General features: G+C 51.4%; 2 protein-coding genes across 2 annotated transcripts; both read right to left on the bottom strand.

Annotated features, from left to right (window-relative positions):
- Nucleotides 1–219: 219 nt before the first annotated feature.
- On the bottom strand, nucleotides 220–8,798 carry LOC138728769 (Golgi apparatus membrane protein TVP23 homolog B-like). The gene is made up of 7 exons (XM_069872381.1): nucleotides 8,742–8,798; nucleotides 7,214–7,296; nucleotides 6,213–6,357; nucleotides 5,174–5,263; nucleotides 3,081–3,212; nucleotides 2,874–3,002; nucleotides 220–1,600 (listed from the first exon to the last, which is right to left on the bottom strand). The coding sequence occupies exons 1-7, from the start codon at nucleotides 8,751–8,753 to the stop codon at nucleotides 1,568–1,570; spliced, it is 624 nt and encodes a 207-aa protein (XP_069728482.1). The 5' UTR covers nucleotides 8,754–8,798; the 3' UTR covers nucleotides 220–1,567.
- Nucleotides 8,799–16,085: 7,287 nt separating this feature from the next.
- LOC138728748 (cytochrome P450 2C5-like) lies at nucleotides 16,086–21,562 on the bottom strand. Its single transcript, XM_069872341.1, has 9 exons — nucleotides 21,310–21,562; nucleotides 20,641–20,803; nucleotides 20,063–20,212; nucleotides 19,137–19,297; nucleotides 18,787–18,963; nucleotides 18,541–18,682; nucleotides 17,633–17,820; nucleotides 16,789–16,930; nucleotides 16,086–16,602 (listed from the first exon to the last, which is right to left on the bottom strand). Exons 1-9 carry the CDS (start codon nucleotides 21,484–21,486, stop codon nucleotides 16,409–16,411), a joined length of 1,494 nt encoding a protein of 497 aa, XP_069728442.1. The 5' UTR covers nucleotides 21,487–21,562; the 3' UTR covers nucleotides 16,086–16,408.
- Between the last annotated feature and the right edge of the window lie 1,173 nt (nucleotides 21,563–22,735).

Below are 22,735 nucleotides of genomic sequence, written 5' to 3' on the forward strand. Positions count from 1 at the left end.
TTCCAAAGTGACAAACCCTTCAGGTCCAAACAGTAATGCTCCAGGATGTTTATGAAGAACAGGGAGAAGCATCCAAGGCCCTGGGTAGCAGGAACGGTGGCCCAACTCGCTGAACAGCAGCGTTCACCTGGACAGGCAACCCCCGTTAAAACTGCACTGCAAGAACACAGCGTACAAACAGAGCTCAGCCAGGAATCAGGGAAGGCATCTCCAGTCTGGTTAAACAAAGCATTGTTTTAATAATCAAGATTTTATAAATACATATTTACAAAAGGAAGGAATCGATCCATAGTTACACAAATATACAGCTCCCAGGTATTGCTACCACACGGGGAGAGGAAATGTGTTAACACAAGCCCACAATTTGCAATTCCCATTATTTAAAAATAAACCACATTCTTATTCAAATACCTCATCTGAAGTTCACAACATCCACTGCTGGGAAAGCACAACCTGCCTTGAACAGAAGTCCGTGACGAGAAGGAACTGACCCCTTCCATACAGCTTTCCACATGGAACACACCACTTTATGCCATCTCAGCGAACACTGCCAGCCAAGATTTCACCTACAAAGGACTTTTCTCAGCCCTCAGACTCCTTGGGGAGCATGGTGAGGACAGGCATCACGAGGATTCAAGGAATGCAAGCTCCTGCAGGTCACATTCTGTGACCCTGTGCTGAAGAAACTGCAGGCCACGTCACTCTATGCCCTCCAGGCCAGGGAAAATTCCTGAGGCACTGAAGGCACGAAGGGCACAGTGACACACAAGGCATCACTTTATCAGGATTGGTCAGACAACTGCTCAGATTCTCTCTGCCGCTGCCATCGTGCGTGCAGCCTTCCTCCTAACCGCGTTTCACTCTTTGCTACTCTCTCCACAGAGACACGGGCTTAAGAGGTAAAATAGGACTTCCCAGAAATCCCGGGCTTTAAGGTGTTACTGTGACCTCAGACAATGCTTTGGATACCCATAAGATGGGGCTGCTCAGAAATCGTCTCTGCAGTTGCCACGAGATTTCGGCAGTTGTTATACGGAGCCAGCAGTGACGTTTCCTTCAGATCTCCCCACTGCAGCATCATTCAAACCAGAGTGAGAGATGTGAAGCCAAGAGAATGTGACCTAAACCTCGTAACAGAAGCAGCAATGACTCCCAAGAATGCAGCTGAGTTCACAACTGAAACTACATTAGGCACCAACTGGAGGAACCAGGTGAGTTCGTGGATGACAGGGCTGGGCTTGTGCATGGTTTTCCAGAAGAAAGATGTCCAGCAATTTTCTCTTAACCCACCTGGTAGTTCTAAACCTGCACAGAAGCCACCTAGAATATCTTTGAATTTAAAGTTTAGGTAAATTAATTCTAATTAATCAAATAGAGAAAGGACTGAAACACAAACTGCTAGTGGAAAATCAAAGAAAAGTTGCTAGGAGTGTTAACCTGAAGCCTTGCACAATTTATTTACTTCTTTTAATTCACAACTTGTGTGCAGTCCCAGATCTCATGGTCAGAGCAACATTCCTGTTGTCCATTGCTGCAAATCCGGTCTGACTCGAGGCCTCCACCGTACTCAGGATGCTGTCTGTTCCTCTTTAGCCACAGCCTGCAGAAGGCAAAAGAAGAAATAAGGAGGTAAGGAGCACAGGAGCACGATGGGACTCGCTGTCGTGATTCAGGGAAAAGACATTAACTCCTGCCAAAGGCTGAAACCAGTCTGGGCCTCTGGTTAACCACTGCCGCGGTGCCAGTCAGAAGCAAATCCAGCTATGGAAGAACACAATCCCAGCGCAGACTGCCCAGAAAGGTCTATCAATGTTTGAGCTTCCAATCTCACTACTTACAGTGATTCCAGTGAAGATCTGTCAACCTGTGACAGCCAAACCACCCATCCCCAGCCCTGCCTGTGTGATACAGCACACTCGGGAAATGTGATAAAAGCAGAAGGTAAAGGACAGCCCAGAAGTGGAGCAGGGGGTGGTTGTGCCTGCTGCTACGGGAACCCACAGAAGGAAGAAAACCCAGTACTGGGGCAGAAAAGGAGGTCTTGAGACAAGCTGGTTGGAGGCGAGTAAGAACAGAAAAGGTAGTGGCAGCCCTTCTGGCCAAGAGCTACGCATGCTGGAACACCAGGGCCAATGCAGCATCGCTCCAGATGCATGGTCTTGTGGCTGGCACAACACCAAGAGGAAGTAGTGCGATAGAAGGAGCTGTATAGAGACACATTATCTGTGAGCAGCAGTTTATCAAAAACCATTTCAGGGTTTTCTTTTTCGGAAAGCTGAGGAGGGACTCTTGATGAGGGAGTGCAGGGATAGGACAGGGGGAACAGTCTTGAGCTGAAAGACAGGAGATTGACATGACAGCTTAAGGAAGAAATGGTTTTCTGTGTGGTTGGGGAGGTCCTGGCCCAGGTTGTCATGAGCAGTGGTGGCTGGCCCATCCCTGGAGGTGTTCAAGGCCAGGCTGGATGGGGCTTGGAGCCCCTGATCCAGTTGGAGGTGTCCCTGCCCACACCAGGGGGATGGAACCGGATGGGTTTTAAGGTCCCTTCCAACCCAAAACACTCCAGGATTCTATGATTTCACTCTGTTGCCACATTCACCATGCCCCTTATTTCCAATAATCCAGCAACATGGCACCTGTCCATGGCACCAGCAAGCAAGGAGCCCCAAATGGAACTCGATGCCAGTAATTAGCAAGTTACTGTCACTTTACTAAGGAGGCTCCAATTCACAAGGCAGCAAGATGTGAATATTCCCTCTGCAGAATTACAAATAACAGCTTTTCCCATCTTTTCTTTCATGGCCAGGTCATAAGGAAGCTGACGGATAGATACAAATATGATTGAAGGGTTTCCAACATCCTGGAAATCTTACCTGCCGCAAGAACTGCTTCCCAAGATAGCTGGTTGCCATGCTTGTCAGGTTCTTTCTGCTGCCAACTTTACACCTGACATAACCGTAAAGGTTGGCTCCCTGAAGAACCACTCCCATCACAACCACTGCCTAGGACAAGGAAAACACCGTCACTGATGCACTCCGCCTTGCCAGTCACACACAAGATCCATCACAAAGCCCACTCACCAGCCACTTCACTTTGAAGGAAAACAGAGCGCTAAACGCAAAGATCACCCAGATCATAGGGCAGGTAATCAGACCCAACCAGAAAATGCGGGACTCTGCTTCTGATGAGGTTTTACTGCCTTGCGCCGATACCTAGAAACGGAGAGGACACCGAGATTAACAGGCTGCTCCACTGTATGGACTGCATCATCATTAAAAACAGTCTGGAGTCAACAAGCCTCCTGGTCTTGCCTCCACACAGTACTGGGGGCTTCAAGATCAATTTCTACATCAGTAAAGATCCTTCTGAAATAGAAAACCATTTCCACTTAAGGCACACTTTTGTCAATTTTCTGTCAGAAACAGTGGAGGCAGCAGCTTCAAATCTTCCTGGAATGCCTGGAGCTAAAAGGTTGTTTGGGTAACGTGACATTTACTGCATGGCTCAGTTACAACGCTCAGAAAGAGCCAAATAGGAAATGTTTTCTACCTCCAAATCACTGCACAGACTGAGAATTTCACCCATCCTAGCACTGACAGAACTAAATATCGACACTGTTAGGCATCAAAGAAGAGTCAATTCTTTCTTTACACACACAGAGGTCTGATTCCCACCACACTATTGATTTCATGAGGTCTTTAAAGAGTAGCAGATCCCAAGCAAGCACTCGGTTCTTCCTAAAATCATTACAAAACCTGAAATGGGTTAACAACTTATGGCTAAGTTTACAGTATCACCAGCTGTCCAGCCACCTTTCCCCTCCCTCAATACACTCTAGCTTTAATAAACTGGTGTGGTTTAGAGAAAGAATGTGCCTCCAGTGAGGAGAGCACAAGTTTGGCTGGAGAATGGTTTAGGTTCAAGTTTCTCCACCACAGGAAGCGATCTCCACCTCACTGCATCTCTGCACGCCCTTAGCTCACCACAGACCAAGGTAAGAGACAGGTGTGAAAAGGGTGAATACAGGATGGGTTGTGAGGTGCCTGACAGCCGGGATGCCAGAGACCGAGCAGTAGCCACTGCACATAAAAAGGCACAGAAAGAGCCATGACAAACGTTATGTATGTTTCTTGCCACGTCTACAGGGGATAAAAGCTATGGCAGCAGTTCCAAGTTCATACCAGAAAACTTGCAGGCAACCAACGGGAAACAGGAACCTTCACTGCATTTTATGTGGAACTGTTCTGTTTCTGGCATTAAGCCAGATCAAATACACTCCAAGCTTGGGAAAGAGCAGCTGCAAAGCTGCCCAGTAGAAAAGGCCCTGGGTGTGCTGGTCAACAGCAGCTGAACGTGAGCCAACGGTGACCGAGATAGCCAAGAAGACCAGCCATGGGGTGGCCAGCAGGAGGAGGGAAGGGATTGTTCCCCTGTGCTTAGCAATGGTGAGGCCACACCTTGAATCCTTGGCTCAGTTTTGGTCCCCTCACTCCAAGAAATACATTGAGGGGCTGGAGTGCATCCTGAGAAAGAAACAGAGCTGGGGAAGGGTTTGGAGCCCAGGGGTTCTGGGAGCAGCTCATGAACCTGGGGCTGTTTAGCCTGCAGAAGAGGAGGCTGAGGGGAGACCTCATTGCTCTCTGCAGCTCCCAGAAAGGAGGTTGTGGTTAAGGTGTGCGCTGGGCTCTTCTCTCAAGTAAGAAGGGATGAGATGAGAGCAAATGGCCCCAAGTTGCACCAGGGGAGGTTTAGATTGGATATTAGGAAAAAACATCTCTACTGACCAAGTGGTGAAGACCTGGCAGAGGCTGCCCAGGGCAGTTGGGGAGTCTCCGTCCTTGAAGGGATTAAAAAAACAATGTGTGGCTGAGGCACTTGGGAACAGGGTTTAACAGGCACAGTGGGACTGGGCTGATGGTTTGACTGGATGAGCTGAGAGGTCTTTTCCAACCTCAATGATTCTACAATTCTGTGATCATGAGAACCTTTAAATAATTCAACAACCAAAAAGCTTGCTCAGAGCCCACATGAAATGGGCATGTGGTCACAGATCTGTGATGGAAGTAGAAATCTACATTGTACAATCTGCCCTCACACGCACAGCTACCAATAAACAGAGGTTTCATCAACCAGAAATCATGAGAAGAAAAATAATTAAAAAAATGGAATTCACCTTCCTGGCTTCAAACACCCAGTGACTTTTACCATCATCATCCACCTGGTTCCACCAGCGAAGGCCGACCATCAGCCGCCCTGTGACGTTCTGAAATAAAAGAGAAGCAACGAGCTTTAAACTTTCTGCTAAAATAAACCATTTTCCAAAGCTCAGCTGTTTGGGTCTTTATTTTCAATGCTGCTATTTGGCTTAACATTTGGGAAAACAAGATCACAAGGTTCTTATGCCCACAGCAATCTATTTTTTAATACGTGCAGTACAACAACAAATTAGTGCGAAGTGTATTCTAGTGAATCAAAAGCAATGTCATAACAAAGCCTGTGATGCCTTAAAAGAAAACCTGATGTGCTTTCTCAATTTAATTTTCACAAAGAAACCAGGTAAACAAAGATTTAAGAGTTATCACTTCAGAATGCTACACAAGGCATCCCAGAATGATTTGGGCCATATGGGACCTCAAAGCCCATCCAGTTCCACCCCCTGCCACGGGCAGGTACACCTCCCACTGGATCAGGTCACTCAAATCCCCATACAGCCTCGCCTTGAACACCTCCAGGGATGGGGCAGCCACCACTGCTCTGGGCAACCTGGGCCAGGGCCTCTCCACCCTCACAGAACGTTTCTTCTTAAGATCTCATCTCGATCTCTTCTATTCCAGCTGGAAACCATTCCCCCTCATCCTATCCCTGCACCCCCTGATGCAGAGCCCCTCCCAGCTTTCCTGGAGCTCCCTTCAGGACTGGAAGCTGCCCTAAGTTCTCCCTGCAGCCTTCTCTTCCCCAGGCTGAACAATCCCAACTATCTCAGCCTGTCCTCATACAGGAGGTGCTCCAGCCCTCAGATCATCTCCATGGTGTCCTCTGGACTTACTACACCAGCTCCATGTCCTTCCTGTGCATCACAGGACTTGAGGGCATTTCAGGTATCATTTTGTGGCAAAGGCAGAAAGCAGTAATGTTATTGTGACATGAACATCCCTGTTCAATAGTTCTTATACCGTAAGATGAAAACAACATAAAGCATAAGAGAAACATACCTTTACAGCCCAGAAGTCGCACGACAAGAGTAGGATAATTGTCACCATGCAGGCAATAAAGCTGCTAGTTAAGAGCTCACAGAGCAGATAGACAACTATGGCACTGACTCGGAAGAATAAGTGGAAAAATGATGCCACTGGGTGCCTGCAATGAAGTACAGCACAGTCACGGCTCGGTCAGACAGAGCTGAAGCAATTAAAGAAATGACATTGCCAAGGTGATTTCCTACCACCTCACAGGATAAGGGTCAGCACTGTAACACAGGCCCAGTGTGCAAACATTGCATAAAATACAGGAGATAAACTCACTAGAAACTCCTCGTGCAGAAGAGACATTCTACATACAGCCATATCCAAGGTGCAAACAGGATACAGATCCAGGGTGGACGGGGCAGGGAATTTCACCCAGTGTTCAATGCAATTCAAGGTAATTTAAAAGGGACCCGAGGGGAAACCCCAGAACGAGCAGAATGAAAGATCCGATCTCCCAGTGCAGCAGATTTGCCATCCCTTCCAACTTGCACAGTTCCCAGCTCAGAAACACGCAGCATAGAGCTGAGATCACCACAGCACCCAGGTATGGCTGCAGCTTTGCGGCAGGCCCTTTGGGCAGGAGGTGGCTGGATTGACAACACCAGGACATGGGAACAGCAGGGCAGCGTCAAACACACTTGGAAGCAAAGCCCTGAATGGTCCAGCTCAGAAGCAGCACCCAATACAGTGAGAACCCCCACCACAGAGTCATTACCAGCACAGACCCCTCACAGGCAGGAGCACAAACACGCAGCAAACATTAGGGTGCTCAGAAGTACAAAGGTGCAGATCTAAAACTCCCAGCTGTGCTTCTGGAATTGGTGTTCTTGGTTATCCAGCACTTATGCTTCATTACTACCAAGTAAATACAGAAGGGATTTGCTGTTGCATATTTTGGTGTAATACGACAATCCTTTCCTCCTCACTCTTTTGTCTGGAGCTCATCTAGAAATATTATGGCCACTGACCTTATTTTCGACTTTTTTGATCTCCTGGATATGTCACTGTCTGCATCAAAGAGAGACACATCCTCGATGTCTTCAATGCTGTCCTAAAGCAGAAACAGATGCAGAGAGTGACGTGAGAACAAAAGAATCAGTTTGCAGTATCCAGCAGGGCCAGTTTTGATCAGCCAGAAGTATTAAGGCATCACCTTAAGATCAAAACCAGTTTGGGAAAAACGTGAGGATTTAACCACATCATACAAACAAAACAATGGAGTAGTTGCACGCAACTCTATTAAATGTTTTGACTTGTGCTTAGCAAAACCTCACAGTGTGAATGCAGGGACCTGCACCAGGTAACTAATGTCACAGCCTGCTCTAAATTCCTTTGCTCTCCATTCCTCTTAGAAAGCTCACTGCCTTCTACTGAAGCTACTCCTGTGCCAGGCAGCAGGCTCCCATCTCCCTTCACTCCAGTAAATGCTTTGTTGACAGATTCAGATCCTCATTTTTGCAGAGGCACATTCCCCCCAGGATGCCAGCCCCAGGCCTGCTGAGTCCTCTCACCTCAAAGCCCTTCTCCTGGAGCCATCCTGCCCCAGCGGCTTTCCACCAACCACCAAGCAGCACTGCTGCAGAACGCCAGCGCAGGGCTTTCAGCCTGGGGCTGCAGGGATGGCAGAAAGTGCCTACCTGTCCCGCACTGCCGGAGCCTGGACACTGCTGCAGCAGCCTTGCTTGCGCCCAGCCCAGGCCCTGGACCCAGGCACAGGCTGCCGTTCCTAGGCTCCCAGTGTGGGTCTCAGCCTCGGCCCAGGCCCCCAGATCCCAGACCCAGCCCACACTGCCCCAGGCCACCAGACTAGGCCCAGGCTCAGACCCTGGGTCTAGGTCCCTGTCCCAGTCCAGGCCCCACATCCAAGCCCTGGTTCCAGGCCCCAGTGACTTCACAGAACCACAGAATCACTAGGTTGGAAAAGACCCACTGGATCTAGTCCAAACATTTCTATCAGTCATTAAACCATGCCCCTCAGCACCTCGTCCACCCATCTTTTAAACCCCTCCAGGTAAGGTGACTCCACCACCTCCCTGGGCAGCCTCTGCCAGTGCCCAATGACACTTTCCGTGAAAATTTTTTCCTGATGTCCAGCCTAAACCTCCCCTGGAGGAGCTTGAGGCCATTCCCTCTCGTTCTATCCCCTGTCACTTGGGAGAAGAGGCCAGCTCCCTCCTCTCCACAACCTCCTTTCAGGTAGTTATAGACTTATTCCCGGGCTCCAGGCCCCTGGTCCCAGGCACCTGCTCCCAGCCCCAGGTCGAAGCCCTCGTTCTAGGCCCCAGCAACTTGGTCCTGGGCTCCAGGCCCACGTCCAGGCCCCTGCTCCAAGTTCCGCTCCCAGGCCCCAGCTACTCGGCCCCAGGCCAGGGCTACGTCAGGGTCCCCAAGTCCCAGGACACCGGTTCCCTGGTCCCAGGCTCTGGGCTCTCCTCTCTGCCTCAGGCCCAGGCGCCCTCAGGTCCCAGGTCCCGGTGAGAACCCCAACCCCCTCACCTGCCGCAACATGGCCGCAGCCCCTCACTTCCGCCCCGCGCCTCACGTGACCCCCGCGCCGCCCAATCCCAGCGCGCGCCGCTGACGCCTCGCTGCCACGTCCCCGCCCGGGGTCCTAGCGCCCGCCCCCTCCCTCCCAGATCCCGCCGGGGCTGCCCTGCCGGGTCCTAGCGCCCGCCTCCTCGGCTGCTCCCGGACCCTCGGGGCGGGGTGGGGGGGGCAAAAAGGCCGCCAGCATCCTGGCTGGGATCAGCCATGGGGTGGCCAGCAGGAGCAGGGAAGGGATCGTCCCCATGGGCTCAGCGCTGGGGAGGCTGCACCTCGAATCCTGGGCTCAGTTTTGGCCCCTCACTACAGGAGGGACACTGAGGGGCTGGAGCGTGTCTGGAGAAGGGAACGGGGCTGGGGAAGGGGCTGGAGAACAGGGGTTATGAAGGGTTGAGGGAAAGAGGGGTGTTTAGCCTGGAGAAGAGGAGGCTGAGGGGAGTCCTCATCGCTCTCTGCAGCTCCTGGAAAGGAGGTTGTGGTGAGGTGGGTGCTGGGCTCTGCTCCTGAGGAACAAGGGGTAGGATGAGAGACCAAATATTTGCTTTGAGGACAAAACAACAACAACAAAAAATGTATTAATGATAATTTATGCTTTTATCCTGGGCTGCATCCAAAGCCGTGGGACCAGCAGGGTGAAGGAGGGGATTCTGCCCCTCTGCTCTGCTCTGGTGAGACCCACCTGGAGCGCCGTGTCCAGTTCTGGAGTCCTCAGCACAGGAGGGACATGGAGCTGTGGGAGCGAGTCCGGAGGAGGCCACGGAGATGGTCTGAGAGTTGGAGCAATTGTCATACGAGGACAGGCTGAGATTGTTGGAATTGTTCAGCCTGGAGAAGAGAAGGTTCTGGGTAGACCTTAGAGCAGCTTCCAGTGCTGAAAGGGGCTCCAGGGAAGCTGGGGAGGGGTTTTTGGATCAGGGAGTGCAGAGATAGGATGAGGGGGAATGGTTTTCAGCTGAAAGAGGAGAGATTGAGATGAGATCTTAGGGAGAAATGTTTTGCTAGAGCGTGGGGAAGTCCTGGCCCAGGTTGCCCAGAGCAGTGGTGGCTGCCCCATCCCTGGAGGGGTTCGAGGCCAGGTTGGATGGGGCTTTAAGCCCCCTCATCCAGTGGGAGGTGTCCCTGCCCGTGGCAGGGGTTGGAACTCATGGGCTTTGAGGTCCCTTCCAACCCAAACCATTCCGTGATCCTATCTATAGGATATCATCATGTCAGGATAATATTATCCTGCTTCCTCACTGTGGAGGGGAGCATCCTGCCCTGCACACCCCCAGCTCTGCCCATGGTACCCCCAGGTTGCCACCTTGCATGTCTGAAGGCCACATGCACAGAAAGGTCCCTTTAATTCAGCAGGGAATTGCAAAGATAACAACCTTGTAGTTACCTTTGGAATTGACTTCACATACTGTGTGTGACATTTTCCCAAGCATGAATTCCTTTCCAAGGCATCCCTAACACCCAGCTCCCAGCTTTGAACCCACCATGCTGAGCTCGATCCCAGCACAAGTGTTGGTCCAGTTCTGCCTTCGTGGCAGTTTTACACCACTTCTGTAGGCTGTGATGTCTTGGAAGAGCTTGGGGACCCACACCTGTTGGAGATGCTGTTTTATTGGCTCCAAATAGGACAACACTCTAATCCTCCTCACTTTGCATGACTAAGGCAGCATCAGCCTTTTGGTGATGCTTTTCCACCAGCTCCCCCTATTAGATGCTTTTTTTTTTCCATAGGGATTATGTCAAAGGGGCTGTGACTCAGCGTGCTGGGCTTAAAAACCTGATTTCTTGTGAGAAACTGCCATCCCGTGGCTAAGGATGAAATCCATGCTGCTTCGTGTCAGAACACTGACATCAGGCAAATCCACCTGGGACAACAGATCACCCACATGTGATAGCACAGACACACTGCAAAAGGCTGATTGCCAGCCTCCCACTTTCGCTGTTTTGGTTTGAGCTAAAGCAGGAACAGTTTTCTAACTCCTCATCTCAGCCTCATCTCTGTAGCTTTGTCTTCTGAAATTTAACTGCACGTTTACAGGCAAGGTTTCTCTCTAGAAGTGATAACACAAGGCACTGGGATGCAGAAAGGCCATTGCTTAAACTAATCCCTATGGAAACCAAGGCCACCCTCGAGTTGGTGAAATATTGTGAAGGGAAGCAGAGGGAAAGGGTTGCACCTGCAGGGAGAGGCAGACAAGAGAGGTGACCCCAAAGTGACCAACAGTTCTGTCCCATAGATGTTGTACTCAGTATAAAATTGTGGGAACACAAGGGTCAGGCTTTCTTCAGCCTGGAGAAGGGAAGGCTCTTGGAAGATCTTAGAGTGGCTTCCAGTATGGAAAGGGGCTCCAGGAAAGCTGAGGAGGGGCTTTTGATCAGGGAGTGCAGGGGTAGGATAAAGGGGAATGGTTTTCAGCAGAAAGGGGGTAGATTGCGATGAGATATCAGGAAGAAATGTTTTGCTGTGAGGGTGGGGAGGCCCTGGCCCAGGTTGCCCAGAGCAGTGGTGGCTGCACCATCCCTGGAGGTGTTCAAGGCCAGGTTGGATGGGGCTTTGAGTGACCTGATCTAATGGGAGGTGTCCCTGCCCATGGCAGGGGCTGAAACTGGATGGGCTTTGAGGTCCCTTCCAACCCAAACCATTCCATGATTCTATAAGCTGGTCAGCATCTCATGTCTCTGGCCCGAGGTGCCGCCCATGGCTGAGGCTGTGGTGTTGCGGTCGCGGAAGGGGGAAGCTCTTGTGCTGCTTTTTCTTCCCAACCATCCTTGTCAGCATCTGGGTTATAGCCCTACCTGACATCCTCAAAGAGGAACATCAAAGTCTAGTTGGTGACTTCATCACAGTCCTGGAGAAGGGAAGGAATTTTTCACAGAAAGGGTCATTGGGCACTGGCAGAGGCTGCCCAGGGAGGGGGTTGAGTCACCTTCCCTGGAGGTGTTTAAGGCACGGGTGGACGAGGTGCTGAGGGACATGGTTTAGTGATTGATAGGAATGGTTGGACTCGATGATCCGGTGGGTCTCTTCCAGCCTGGTTATTCTATGATTCTATGATTCTATGATTCTATGATTCTATGAAAAGATGCTGGAAGCACAGGTATCATTGGAAGCACAGGTATCATTAACAGCGCAGTGATGACCTAAAAGGGTCCTTTGCCTTGAGCAATACAAAACCCCAGGGTGCTTAAAGAGATCAGAGATCGCCATCACTTGTTTGAGGAAGCAGTAGCAATTAGTCCCATCAATCAGACACTGTCCATTGTGACTCAGTCAGTGTGTGAGCTCTATGGGGCTCTTTTCTCTCAACCATATGGGAAAATTAGTTTTAAAATTATTAGGGTGAAAATTGCCAAGAGCAGACTGAGCTGAATCACTGCAATGCCAGGAGAAACTGGAGGTACCATGTTATTAGAGATATTTAAACCTAAATGGGAGGGATGTGCTAGGTCAGGTTGGAATGGAGTTTTCTTCACAACAGCCCATATATTATTCATTTTAGAGTTGTGGCCAGAACAAGACCCCAGTGTTTTAGCTATTGCTTACCCAGCAGCTGGGAATTACCCAGCAGCAGTTTTGAGGTGCAGATGTGAAGGAACCTGGATGAATTGTCCATAACTGGCTTTTATAAAGAGGCCACATGTCAGGGAAGAAGTAAAGGCTTTGAGGTCTTGGCTTGATTCTCCAACGTCTTAAGAAATCTGGGTTCTCAAATGAGTTTTACGCTCTGTCCACAGAATCACAGAGTTGTTTATATTGGCAAAGACCATAAAGATCATCAAATCCAACTGTTAACCACACCACTGAACCATGTCCCTAAGCACCACATCTACACCTTTCCTAAATCCCTCCAAGGGATGGGCACTCCACCTCTTCCCGGGCTGTATTTCAACGTGTATAAAACTAGGAAATCCTACATCACTGAATGGACTAAGAAAATCTATTTTCAGCCACGGTATTGAAGAACTGGATAGGCTTTATGGTCCCTTCCAATGCAAACCGTTCTATGATTATACCTCCAAGCCGTTTGGTTTTCACTGTTGACATGGTTACCTTCAGTTAACCTGAAAATGTAGAGATTTATAGATTAAGTTGTTCCTTTCCTGGCTGGCACCAGCATGGTTTCCGTTGACTTTCTCTAGAGAATGCAAGCACATGCTTAAACAAATACCCCTTTTGCAATGGAGAAGAGCAGGAAGGAGAAAAACGGAGTAAATTTCTTCCCTTTTTTTTACAATGCTGCCCTTACCAGAGCTGTACAATTCCCATGCCAGAGCTGGACAACCAGTTGTTGAGCTCCTCATCTCCATACTCTTGAGGTGTAATGATAAATCAGGTATCCAAGCTGATCCTCTCCACCCACCTCTCCCTTGGGGGAGCAAGGAGCAGCCGTACAGCGGGTACCAGGGTGTCCCCTTGCGGGTTAGCACTGCCGTGCTGCACTGGGCTCCCCCTCCGCTGCCTATCCCCACCACGGCTGCTGGGAGACAGAGCCCCCAGAGCTCAGCTCAGCTGGAAAGCTAAGCAAGCACATGTCGAAATTCCCAGGGAAGTGGGAACACATTTGCCCTTTGGACAGTACAGCGCGGTTTGCTCAGACACAGGAGCCCAGAAGCAATAAATGTGAGCCAGACAGTGCTGATCTGGGGTGTGTGTTGGAAGGGATTGGGCAAAGGTTCTTCACCATCAGGTAGCTTAGGTCAAAAAGGCGTTTTTCACTTAGGATCCCGACTCCCAAGCTTCCTCAGATTGAGCAAAAAAACCAACCCAAACTCAATTAGTTATCTATTACATCAAAATGCATGGAGAATAAAAGTAAAGGGTGGTTCATCCACCATCTGGGAGAAGGTAGGAGGGTTAACTAGATCATAAAAAAAACCACTTTTGAGTAGACAACAGAGCAGCCACGGGAGGCAGCATTCAACTTGTACAGCCCCAAGGCTTCCCCCATCATCCCATGCAGGGATGGGCACAAATGCACTAGGTCAGCAAGACCACAGAGCTGGGTGTTGCACAGCAGCTCTGGGGCTCTCACTGTGCCCATTTGGCTCCTTCCCTCACTGTGGGCAGAGCGGAAAGCACAGCGCTGGGGGCAAGCATGACACACTCTGCTGGTGCAGTGGTTTCAAGTCTGGTGCTTGCAAAGCAAACGTCTGATGGAAGCGGGCAGCACTATGGGCTTGGGCACCCAAGCCACCATCCCACGCACGGTCGCATTTACCGTGTGGTATTTTAATGTGACTCTTTGGAAGAGTAAGCAGAGGTGCTGGCCCAGGCTGCCCAGAGAAGTCACGGCCCTTGGAGATGTTCAGGACCAAGTTGGATGGGTCTTTGAGCACCCTGATCCAGTGGGAGGTGTCCCTGCCCGTGGCAGGGGGTGGAACTGGATGGGCTTTGAGGTCCTTTCCAACCCAAACCATTCCATAATTCCATGAAAAGCAGGGCTCCAGCCTCAGCAATTCTTCTTGAGTGCAGGGTTCTTTTCCTGTCATGAAGAGCTGTTTACAGCAAATCCATCCCTGTTTACCAGTTCCAAACCCAGCTGCAGGCTGCCTCTCTGTGTTCGTTTGCTTAATTAAAGCTCGATGCTCCCTTCTGAAGAGATCACAACCCCTCCCAGAGATGCATTTCTCTCCCTATGGACACAAATGCTCCTCTTGCAGTGGTATCTAGGAAATAGTCTTTTCTTGGGAAATGGTCCTTTTGGGATGGATCTGCCACTGAGAAACTGCAGTCTCAGGGTGAGGGAGACCCCCCAGCACCCCTGACCTCACCTGCCTCCAGGAGGGCTCTGGAGGGAGCAGGCCTCTCCCTATCCGTGCTTGCAAGGAGCTGCAGTCACCCCAGTAAGGCAGCACCCAACCAAAGCAGCCCCCAACACCCCTGTACAACCCCCCTTGCCTCTGTGTCTCTGGTCGCAGCCTTCATGGACACCCCAAGCTCCACCGCTGTGACAACTCCCTCTGCAGCCAGCCTAAAGGAGGGCTGGGGGCACATCCCACACTGCCAGCTCCGCTCAAATAAACCCAGCATTATTTTACCAGCTGCACATGAGCACACAGAGCTGAATGGGTACCCAGGGAAGTACTAGAAGTAGATATTGTTGGGGAGGACTTCAGAGACGTACAGCCCAGAAGCTGAGATAGCAAGCTGAGTCGTTCTCATCTGCTGTCTTCTCCCACATGCTCCTCCCAAGGTCCAGCTCCTCTAAGCTGCAACCTAGCACTTTTATTGGCATCCCGCGCTCCTTCCCCAGATGAAATCCTTTTGCAGAGCTCAGGGGGTTCTGCATGTCCCAGCACAGGCTGGGCTGCCCACCTGGGAGCCCTCCCAGTCAGAGCCGTGGGGGTCAGTGTTTTGAAGCAAATAATAAATTCCTGAGCTGAGTAAGATTCTTTTGAAGATGACAGCCACGGAGCAAATCAGTAAAAACAATACTTTCCTGGCTCAATCTGTCCTGGGACACAAAAATACCCCAAAACCTGGGGAAGATGAAGATGCTTCAGGAACAGACGTGAAGCTGAAATCCTGTATCTGGGAGGTTTGCACTGGGAAGAACTGGGGCTTTGGGCAGACTGAGGTGTCCCTGCCCATCACAGGGGGGGTTGGAACTAGATGATCTTTAAGATCCCTTCCAACCCAAACTGCTCTATGATTCTATGGCAATTGTTCTCCAAGACCTGGGGACACCCCCAGGTGCTCACTGGTGGAAGAGGAGCCCAGGCCATCACTGAGGCTGGGCAGGGTTTCTGTGTCTGGGTCTTTTCTCCCCTGCACAACGTATTTAAAGAAAAAACTCTAATTAGAGTCCTAATGTATTGGAATGAACGATGGAGCGTGCCCAGGAACCAGCAAGTAAATCCCTCCTCCTGCCAAGGTGGTTATGGCTGTTCAAGCCCAGGAGACACATGGAACACCCCGAGATGGAAGCAGTGACTTTGGTGGCAGAATCCATCTTTCTTTCCCAAGGCTGGCACCCTCTCCCATGCACATTCCCCCCCAAGCATTATATTCTAACATCATGATGTTAAATGCCCTAATGGGTGTTCACAAGGGCTGCATCAGGGATGTAGGGAAAGGAGAAAGTGCAATTTTCAGCCTCATGGACTGTGGTAATGCTGGAGGGTACAGGGCGGGAGCAAAGCAGCATTAGGTACCACAATTTGTCCCTTTGGTTGTCACAGCTGGCTCACATACTGCCTGTGAAAGACACTGAAGCCTGAGCATCACCACCTTTACATCAGGAGAGACCACAAGTGTCCTACAAACACCAGCATCCAGTTCTGATTTTTTTATTCATTGCAGAAACACTCTTAATCAGTCACCAAAATGAGGGAGAGCCCAGCTGAGTTGAGCCCGGGGAGCCACAGGCAAAACGAGCTCAAGGTTCAACCAGAGCCGATAGATACGGAGGGAGGAAAACCAGTGCTGCCTTCCTTGTGTTACTGGGATGTGGACTGGAAGAGTTGGGAGCCAGGATGGCCATGGAGCTGGTGGCAGAGACGTTCAAAGTGATGATCCTGCTTGGTGGCTGCTGCTGTGGAACTCATGGTCGTGTGGCTTGTGCTGCTTTTGGAAGAAGCAGAGGCACCTGGAAGACCCCTTCTGTCTCCCCGCTGCTCTCTACTTAAGAGGGCACCGTGCGCTGTAGAGCGAAGAACTTGGCCGGTATTGCCCTCCTTTCTATTTCCAGCCATAGGGAGAATAAATCCATCTCCTTGTATTCTATGGCTAGCTGGAAGGTGAAGCTCTGCAGCAGAGTGGTGAGGAAAAGGAAGAGCTTGATGCGGGCTAGTGCCTCTCCTGGGCACATCCTCTTCCCTGGGGGCACAGAAAGATGGGGGTGAGCACCGTGCTGGTGGCTTCATCCAGCGCTTGGGGTGGAAAGGGGATAAAAGGATAGCAAGAAAGTCAAATTGAAGGTATAACTGGTGTCAAGTGATAGTGATGCTGACGGTCCCCAGAGCAGAACCACTGCAAGGACAGCATGCAGGGCTGAGCACTGACCTGCTGAGAAAGCCATGAAGGCTTCACGCTTCCTGAACTTGCCCTTCTCATCCAAGAAGTGGTGTGGGTTGACTTCTTTGGGGTTCTCCCACTGGGTTGGGTCCATATGCACGGAAGAGAAAACTGGAATAACAGCTGTGTTCTGCAGGAGAGGGATGGGACAGAGGAGCAAAGAGGGGTGTCAGTACCATGGCACAGGGCTCTGCTGAGCTGAATAAGGAGGTGAGGAGCATCTGGGAGGCACAGGGGAAGGCTGAGTGCACAACCCAATGCCCACCTAGATGCCCATGGAGAGGCAACCTGGAGCAATGGCTCTGTGGAGGGACAACTAACGTGGGGCTCCAGTGTCCCCATGGTCCTGCTGGTTTCTGTGCATCTCATGAGACAGGAATTGTTGAGCTGTTCCCATTGGTTTCTGCTAAAACCCCTCTCACTGCACGAAGTCCAAAGGAAGGAGGTGTTCATTCAAGGTGGGGATTGTCCAAAATGCTTGCAGTCAAACCCAGAGTGGCGACTATCCCTGGATCTGCCAAGGAGGTGGGAACTGGCTGGGCCCTGTGCTGAGGGGAGCTCAGGCTCCCAGCCCCAGCAGCCCTGTATGACTCCACGGGGGAAGGAGGTGTTTTCAAGACAAGCAAGGGACATGGGTGTGTGAGCAGAACTGGCAGCAGCATTCACCTTCCTCTACTCCTCTGCTAAAAGGCTACCTCCACCTCCCCCCACGGAGGATTGGGAAAGACCGCGGTCATTCAGGAGTGAGCAAACAGTCCAGGGGCAAAGGCAAATCTCATTTTAACATCCCCTCCTCTTGGGGACACAGTGAGTCCTGGGCCGTGACATCTACCTTGGGGATGGTGTAGCCCCGGAACATGACATCCTGTGTGGTCATCCGCGGGAAGTTCTCAATGCGGGTCTTACGGAAGCGCTGCAGCTCATGGATCACCGCATTGGTGTATGGCATCCTCAGCTTGTCCTCTGCACTGGGAGCACGGCTGGTGCCCACCACCGCATCGATCTCCTCTTGGATCTTGGCTGGGGAAGAGGGAGATGTGGAGTTGCGGTGCGTGCTGTGCAACCCCCGCCCCATAATTTCTTAATGCTCCCATGGGCACCTATCCAAGAGCCAAAGGATGGACTAGCAGAGAGGGAGGAACCCAGCAGAGCCCCTTGTATAGACCACACCTCCCCAGATCAGGATGGTTCAAAGTAGGAGGTTGTAGAGAGCAGGGAGCTGGCCTCTTCTCCCAAGTGACAAGGGACAGGACAAGGGGCGATGTCCTCAGTCTCCACCAAGGGAGGTTCAGGCTGGACATCAGAAAATTTTTTTTCACAGAAAGGGTCATTGGGCACTGGCAGAGGCTGCCCAGGGAGGGGGTTGAGTCACCTTCCCTGGAGGGATTTAAGGGACGGGTGGATGAGGTGCTGAGGGACATGGTTTAGTGGTTGATGGGAATGGTTGGACTCGATGATCATGTGGGTTTTTTCCAACCTGGTGATTCTATGATTCTGTGAAAGCATCTCTCACAGGCCAGTCGGGGGCTGCCTGCACAGGCAGGGATGGAGAAAAGGGAGCAGATACATGGATCCCTCTGGCGTGTGTGAATCTGTGTCTGATGGCTCTCACCTTTGGGTGACCCATGCAGAATGGTTTTGGTCTCCTCCTAACAGTAGCCATGAGGGCTGGGACTCCATGTCCTTGCTGCACTGCGACCTCCTCAAGCACAGGGAACAGCTGTGGTTTGGTGCTCTTACCTTGAATATGGGGGTATTTTGCCAGGATCAAGAGGAAGAAGACCAAGGTGTTGCTTGTAGTCAACGTCCCAGCACCAAAGAGGTTCAATACTGACATGACCAAGTCTTCGTTGCTGTACATGTTCTCCAGGCTGCTCTTCTCCTGCAAGGATGCCATAGGGAGGGGATTCAGTATCATCTGTGTGATTTTCCTGGCTGCAGCCAGGTCTTGAGGGCAGCCCTTGCTCCCCATTGTACCACCTCTACCCTCTCTGCTTTCATAAGGAAGCAGTCAATGTAGTCCCGGGGGCAGCTGGGATCCAGCGACAGCTTGTGAAGCTCAATTTTTTCTCGGATGTAATCCTTCAGCTTCTCGCACTCAGTCAGGACTTTTTTGTGTTGCCCTGGCAGGTGATTCATGATGTTGGGGAAGGTGTTGTAGACCTGCATGTGGAGGAGGCACAAGAGGGCTCAGGTGCCTGGACAGACCCTCCTGCACCTTCCCCCAAAGCCATGCTCTCCCATCAAATCCATGGACTGACCCAAGGCCAAGGAACATCCCTTGACTACCCAAGCATGTCAGACCTGAGGGTGCTGAGCACAGCAAGGATGCCTACCGTGGCGACTGGGGAGAGGAAGAAGTTGGTGTAATTCTCAATTATGTTCAGTAGATCCAGAAGTGCCGTGGCGCTGTAGCTGTAACGGCTCCCGAACACTACAGAGCAGATCACATTGGCAACTGCATGTCTGAACATCTTCAGTGGCTCAAAGGATTTTCCTGCAGCCACAGAAGAGGCAAGAAAGGCATCAAAATATCAACAGTTATTGGTCTGCTTCAACATATAAAACACCCTTTCTCACCTTTTGAGCCCTTGTCCTTTGAACTCTCAGCCCTGGTTGAACCTGCCAGGTCTAACAGCCTAGGCAAACAGCCCTCCTCAGCTGTCTTCTTCCTCCTAAACCCCTCCCCAGTGGTTGGGACTGAGGAAAGCAGAGGCATCTCCAGGCACTTTGGAGTCCTGCTGATGTGTCCTTGGGATCTGGGGGGCTGAGCATCTTCCTGTGACAACCAACCTCTTGCCAGCTCCACACACTGGAGGCAGAGGAACCAGCGTATGACCATGCTCCCACCTCCTCTTGTATTCAGGAAGTCCCAGAAGAGGGTGGCCCTGGCAACAGCTCAGTTTTATTGCAGAAGTGGACATCACCCTGATAACCCCCATGTCACCCAGGCAGTATCTTAGTCACACATTCTCACTACCATGCAGTTCGATTTCCTCCTTCTGTTCTTTTGGCATGAGAAGGTCCTCAGTGGTTGCCACCCCTGCACCAGTTCAGGAGCAGGATCTCCCCATTCAGGCCTTGAAGCCATAACTGTATCACATCCCTGCAGCTCTTTTGGCGGGGGGAATGTCTAAGCCTTTTCTATAGGGATTATCCACGCCAGCTACTGCAAATAGCTCTGGGGACCATATGTGTCCCATGGGGCTGTTCTGTGTCCTCTGCCTGCTGCAGGGGCCAGGGTGGACAGGACCCATGTCACCTTCGAGTTTTGCCAGCATTTCCACCAGGTGCTGGGCCTCCTGCTGCACGCGCTGTGACATGGAGCTCTTGCCCATCCCGAAGTCCCGCAGGGTGCTGAGCGTGAACCTCCGCAGCTCCCGCCACTTCTTCTCGTTGTTTGAGACAAAACCTGGAGGGAGGCAGTGCAGACCATCATCTCCCTGCCCCACGGCACCTCCCTAGGGGTGGAGGACCCTGCTCTGAGCCCAGCTGGGGAGCAATGGGGCAATATCACAGAATCAAAGAATCACTAGGTCAGAAAAGACCTCCAGGATCATTGAGTTCAATATGCCAGGAATGACCCTGATGTTTGCACAGTGGCCTCGAAAGGTTGGGGAACTCTACAGAAATGCTGAACAAAGCTAGAACTGGTGGAATGGAATTACTATTGTCCTTGGACAAGAGGCTTAATAGTTGGAGGGACTTGCATAGTGGAAAATGGGTGTTTGAGATTTTGGGTGTTGAATCCTACACTAGACTCGAGCATAGCCAGCTGCACTCAGGGACTTTCTGCTTCCCTGGAGAGCAATAGCATCTAGGAGCGATCCAGAAACCTACCGTAGTCGTTTGATAGCTTCATCAGAAGGGGTATTTTAGGTCTCCCTCCAAACTCCTCGGAGTGGCCCACCAGAGCATCCTTCACCACCTCGTACCCACAGAGCACCACTGCCGGCTTCGGCCCCAGCCAGACGGTGAAGATAGGGCCGTAGGTGCTGCTGAGCTGGGGGAGGGTGGGAAGCTTGGTGAGTGAGGCTCCCACACCCCTGCCATTCACTTCAGTCTAAATTATGTCTTGTGGCTGCGATGCTGGGGAATGCATGGGGAAGGGAGGGGAAACGTCTCCCTCAAAGCTAGTGTCCTCGTCACACTCTCATCCCAGCCTGTCCCTGGGAGGGTTCTGGTCCCAGTGCCACTTTGGGGGTTTGAAGCATCATCTCTGGGCTGCAGCTCTGGATGGCAGAAGTGCTGCATCCCAGAGAGGGGTTGGTGTCACCACCGTGGGCTCCTTACAGCAGGAGAAAGACTTCAATCACAGCACGACTTGTGCTCCCAGTGGCAGGGATTTAGGCAATTCTGGCAGAGCAAGAGAAGAGATGGGGGAAAAGAGGAAAGGAGGGTAGGAAAATAATCACCTGTACAATTCCCCTTTTATTCTGACATGGAAGACTAACACTTTCTTCCTGTCAGGACTGGGAGCAGGCCTGGCACTGCCAGCTCCTCTCTTACCTTCTCATAGGTCTTGTAGAGGGGCAGGATATCCTTTTGCCATAGGTTGCCCAGAATGGGCCACGGGGCTGGTCCAGGAGGCAGCTGGCTTCTCTTCTTATCAATTCTCCATGCCAGGAAACACAGGATGGAGAGGAGGAGGAGGGTAATGAGCATCCCAGCTGATCCAGCATCCATCCTCCCTTGTTCTGCTGAGCAGGGAAAAAAGATCCAGGAATTGCCCCTCCAGGTAGACGATCACAACTGAGCAGAGAAGAGCCAAAACCTGCTATCTCTGCTCTTCCTGGCAGTCTATATAAGCACAGCTCTTCCTATATCCTGGGGGTGTTCTCCACACGTCCCCCCGCGGTCAGTGACACGGAAACAGTGGTTTCTCCTAGCCAAGCACATACCTGGCCCTGCCGTGTTGGAACAGGGATCTCAAAGACCAGATGTGAGGAGCTGGCAGCATTGCAAAATCCCGCAGGCGTGCTGGGGGCCACAGTGGCTTCCCCCTCCCTGTGTGCCTGAGTCACTGTTTGCTCAGTAGCACTGCCAGGTCATTGTCTTGTCACTGCCTGGTGTGTGACCAGAGAAGGAATGTTGTGAATGGAATATGGGAGGTGCTCCAGCCCTCGGATCATCTCCGTGGCCTCCTCTGGACTTGCTCCCACAGCTCCATGTCCTTCCTGTGCTGAGGATTCCAGAACTGGACACGGCGCTCCAGGTGAGGTCTCACCAGAGCAGAGCAGAGGGGCAGAATCCCATCCCTAGCCCTGCTGGTCCCACGGCTTTGGATGCAGCCCAGGACATGGTTGGTTTCTGGGCTACAAGCACACGTTGCTGGCTCATGTGGAGCTACTTCTAGCACCCCAAGTGCTTCCCCAGCCCTGCTCCCAGTCCATTCTCTGCCCAGCCTGTAATTGTACTTGGAATTGCAGGATCATGTTTGGGGATCACGTTTTCTCCCTTTTTTTAGCCACATGACGGGGCAGTTTGCAGGCGTTGGGCCAGGGACACTCAGCGCTGCCAGCTGGGCTCAGCCAGGCTCTTGACAATGCTGTCATGTAGCCGTGATGTGATTCCTCACCTGTACGCACCAAATCTCTTTCAAATTACCAAAGGTGATGGGTAATGAAATTCCAGCGGCCCTGGGACTGCTCTGTTTCAATATTGTGATTCTTTTTCCCCTCCCCATGATGCTGGGAGCCAGTGAGGGCTTCTGCCTCTACCTGCACTGTAAAGACCTGCACTGTAAAGACTCGATGATCCGGTGGGTCTCTTCCAACCTGGTTATTCTGTGATTCTGTGATTCTGTGACATCCAGCCAAAGGGATTTTGGGAGGAGAGGGCAATGCCAGGAGCCCGATAGCTGAGACCTGCTGGGGCTGAGTCTGAGAGGTTACAGTAACTCACATGTTTACTCTGTCCCATCCCATCCTGTCCA

Source organism: Phaenicophaeus curvirostris, chromosome 19 (genome assembly GCF_032191515.1).
Source record: "Phaenicophaeus curvirostris isolate KB17595 chromosome 19, BPBGC_Pcur_1.0, whole genome shotgun sequence".
Taxonomy (NCBI): Eukaryota; Metazoa; Chordata; class Aves; order Cuculiformes; family Cuculidae; genus Phaenicophaeus; species Phaenicophaeus curvirostris.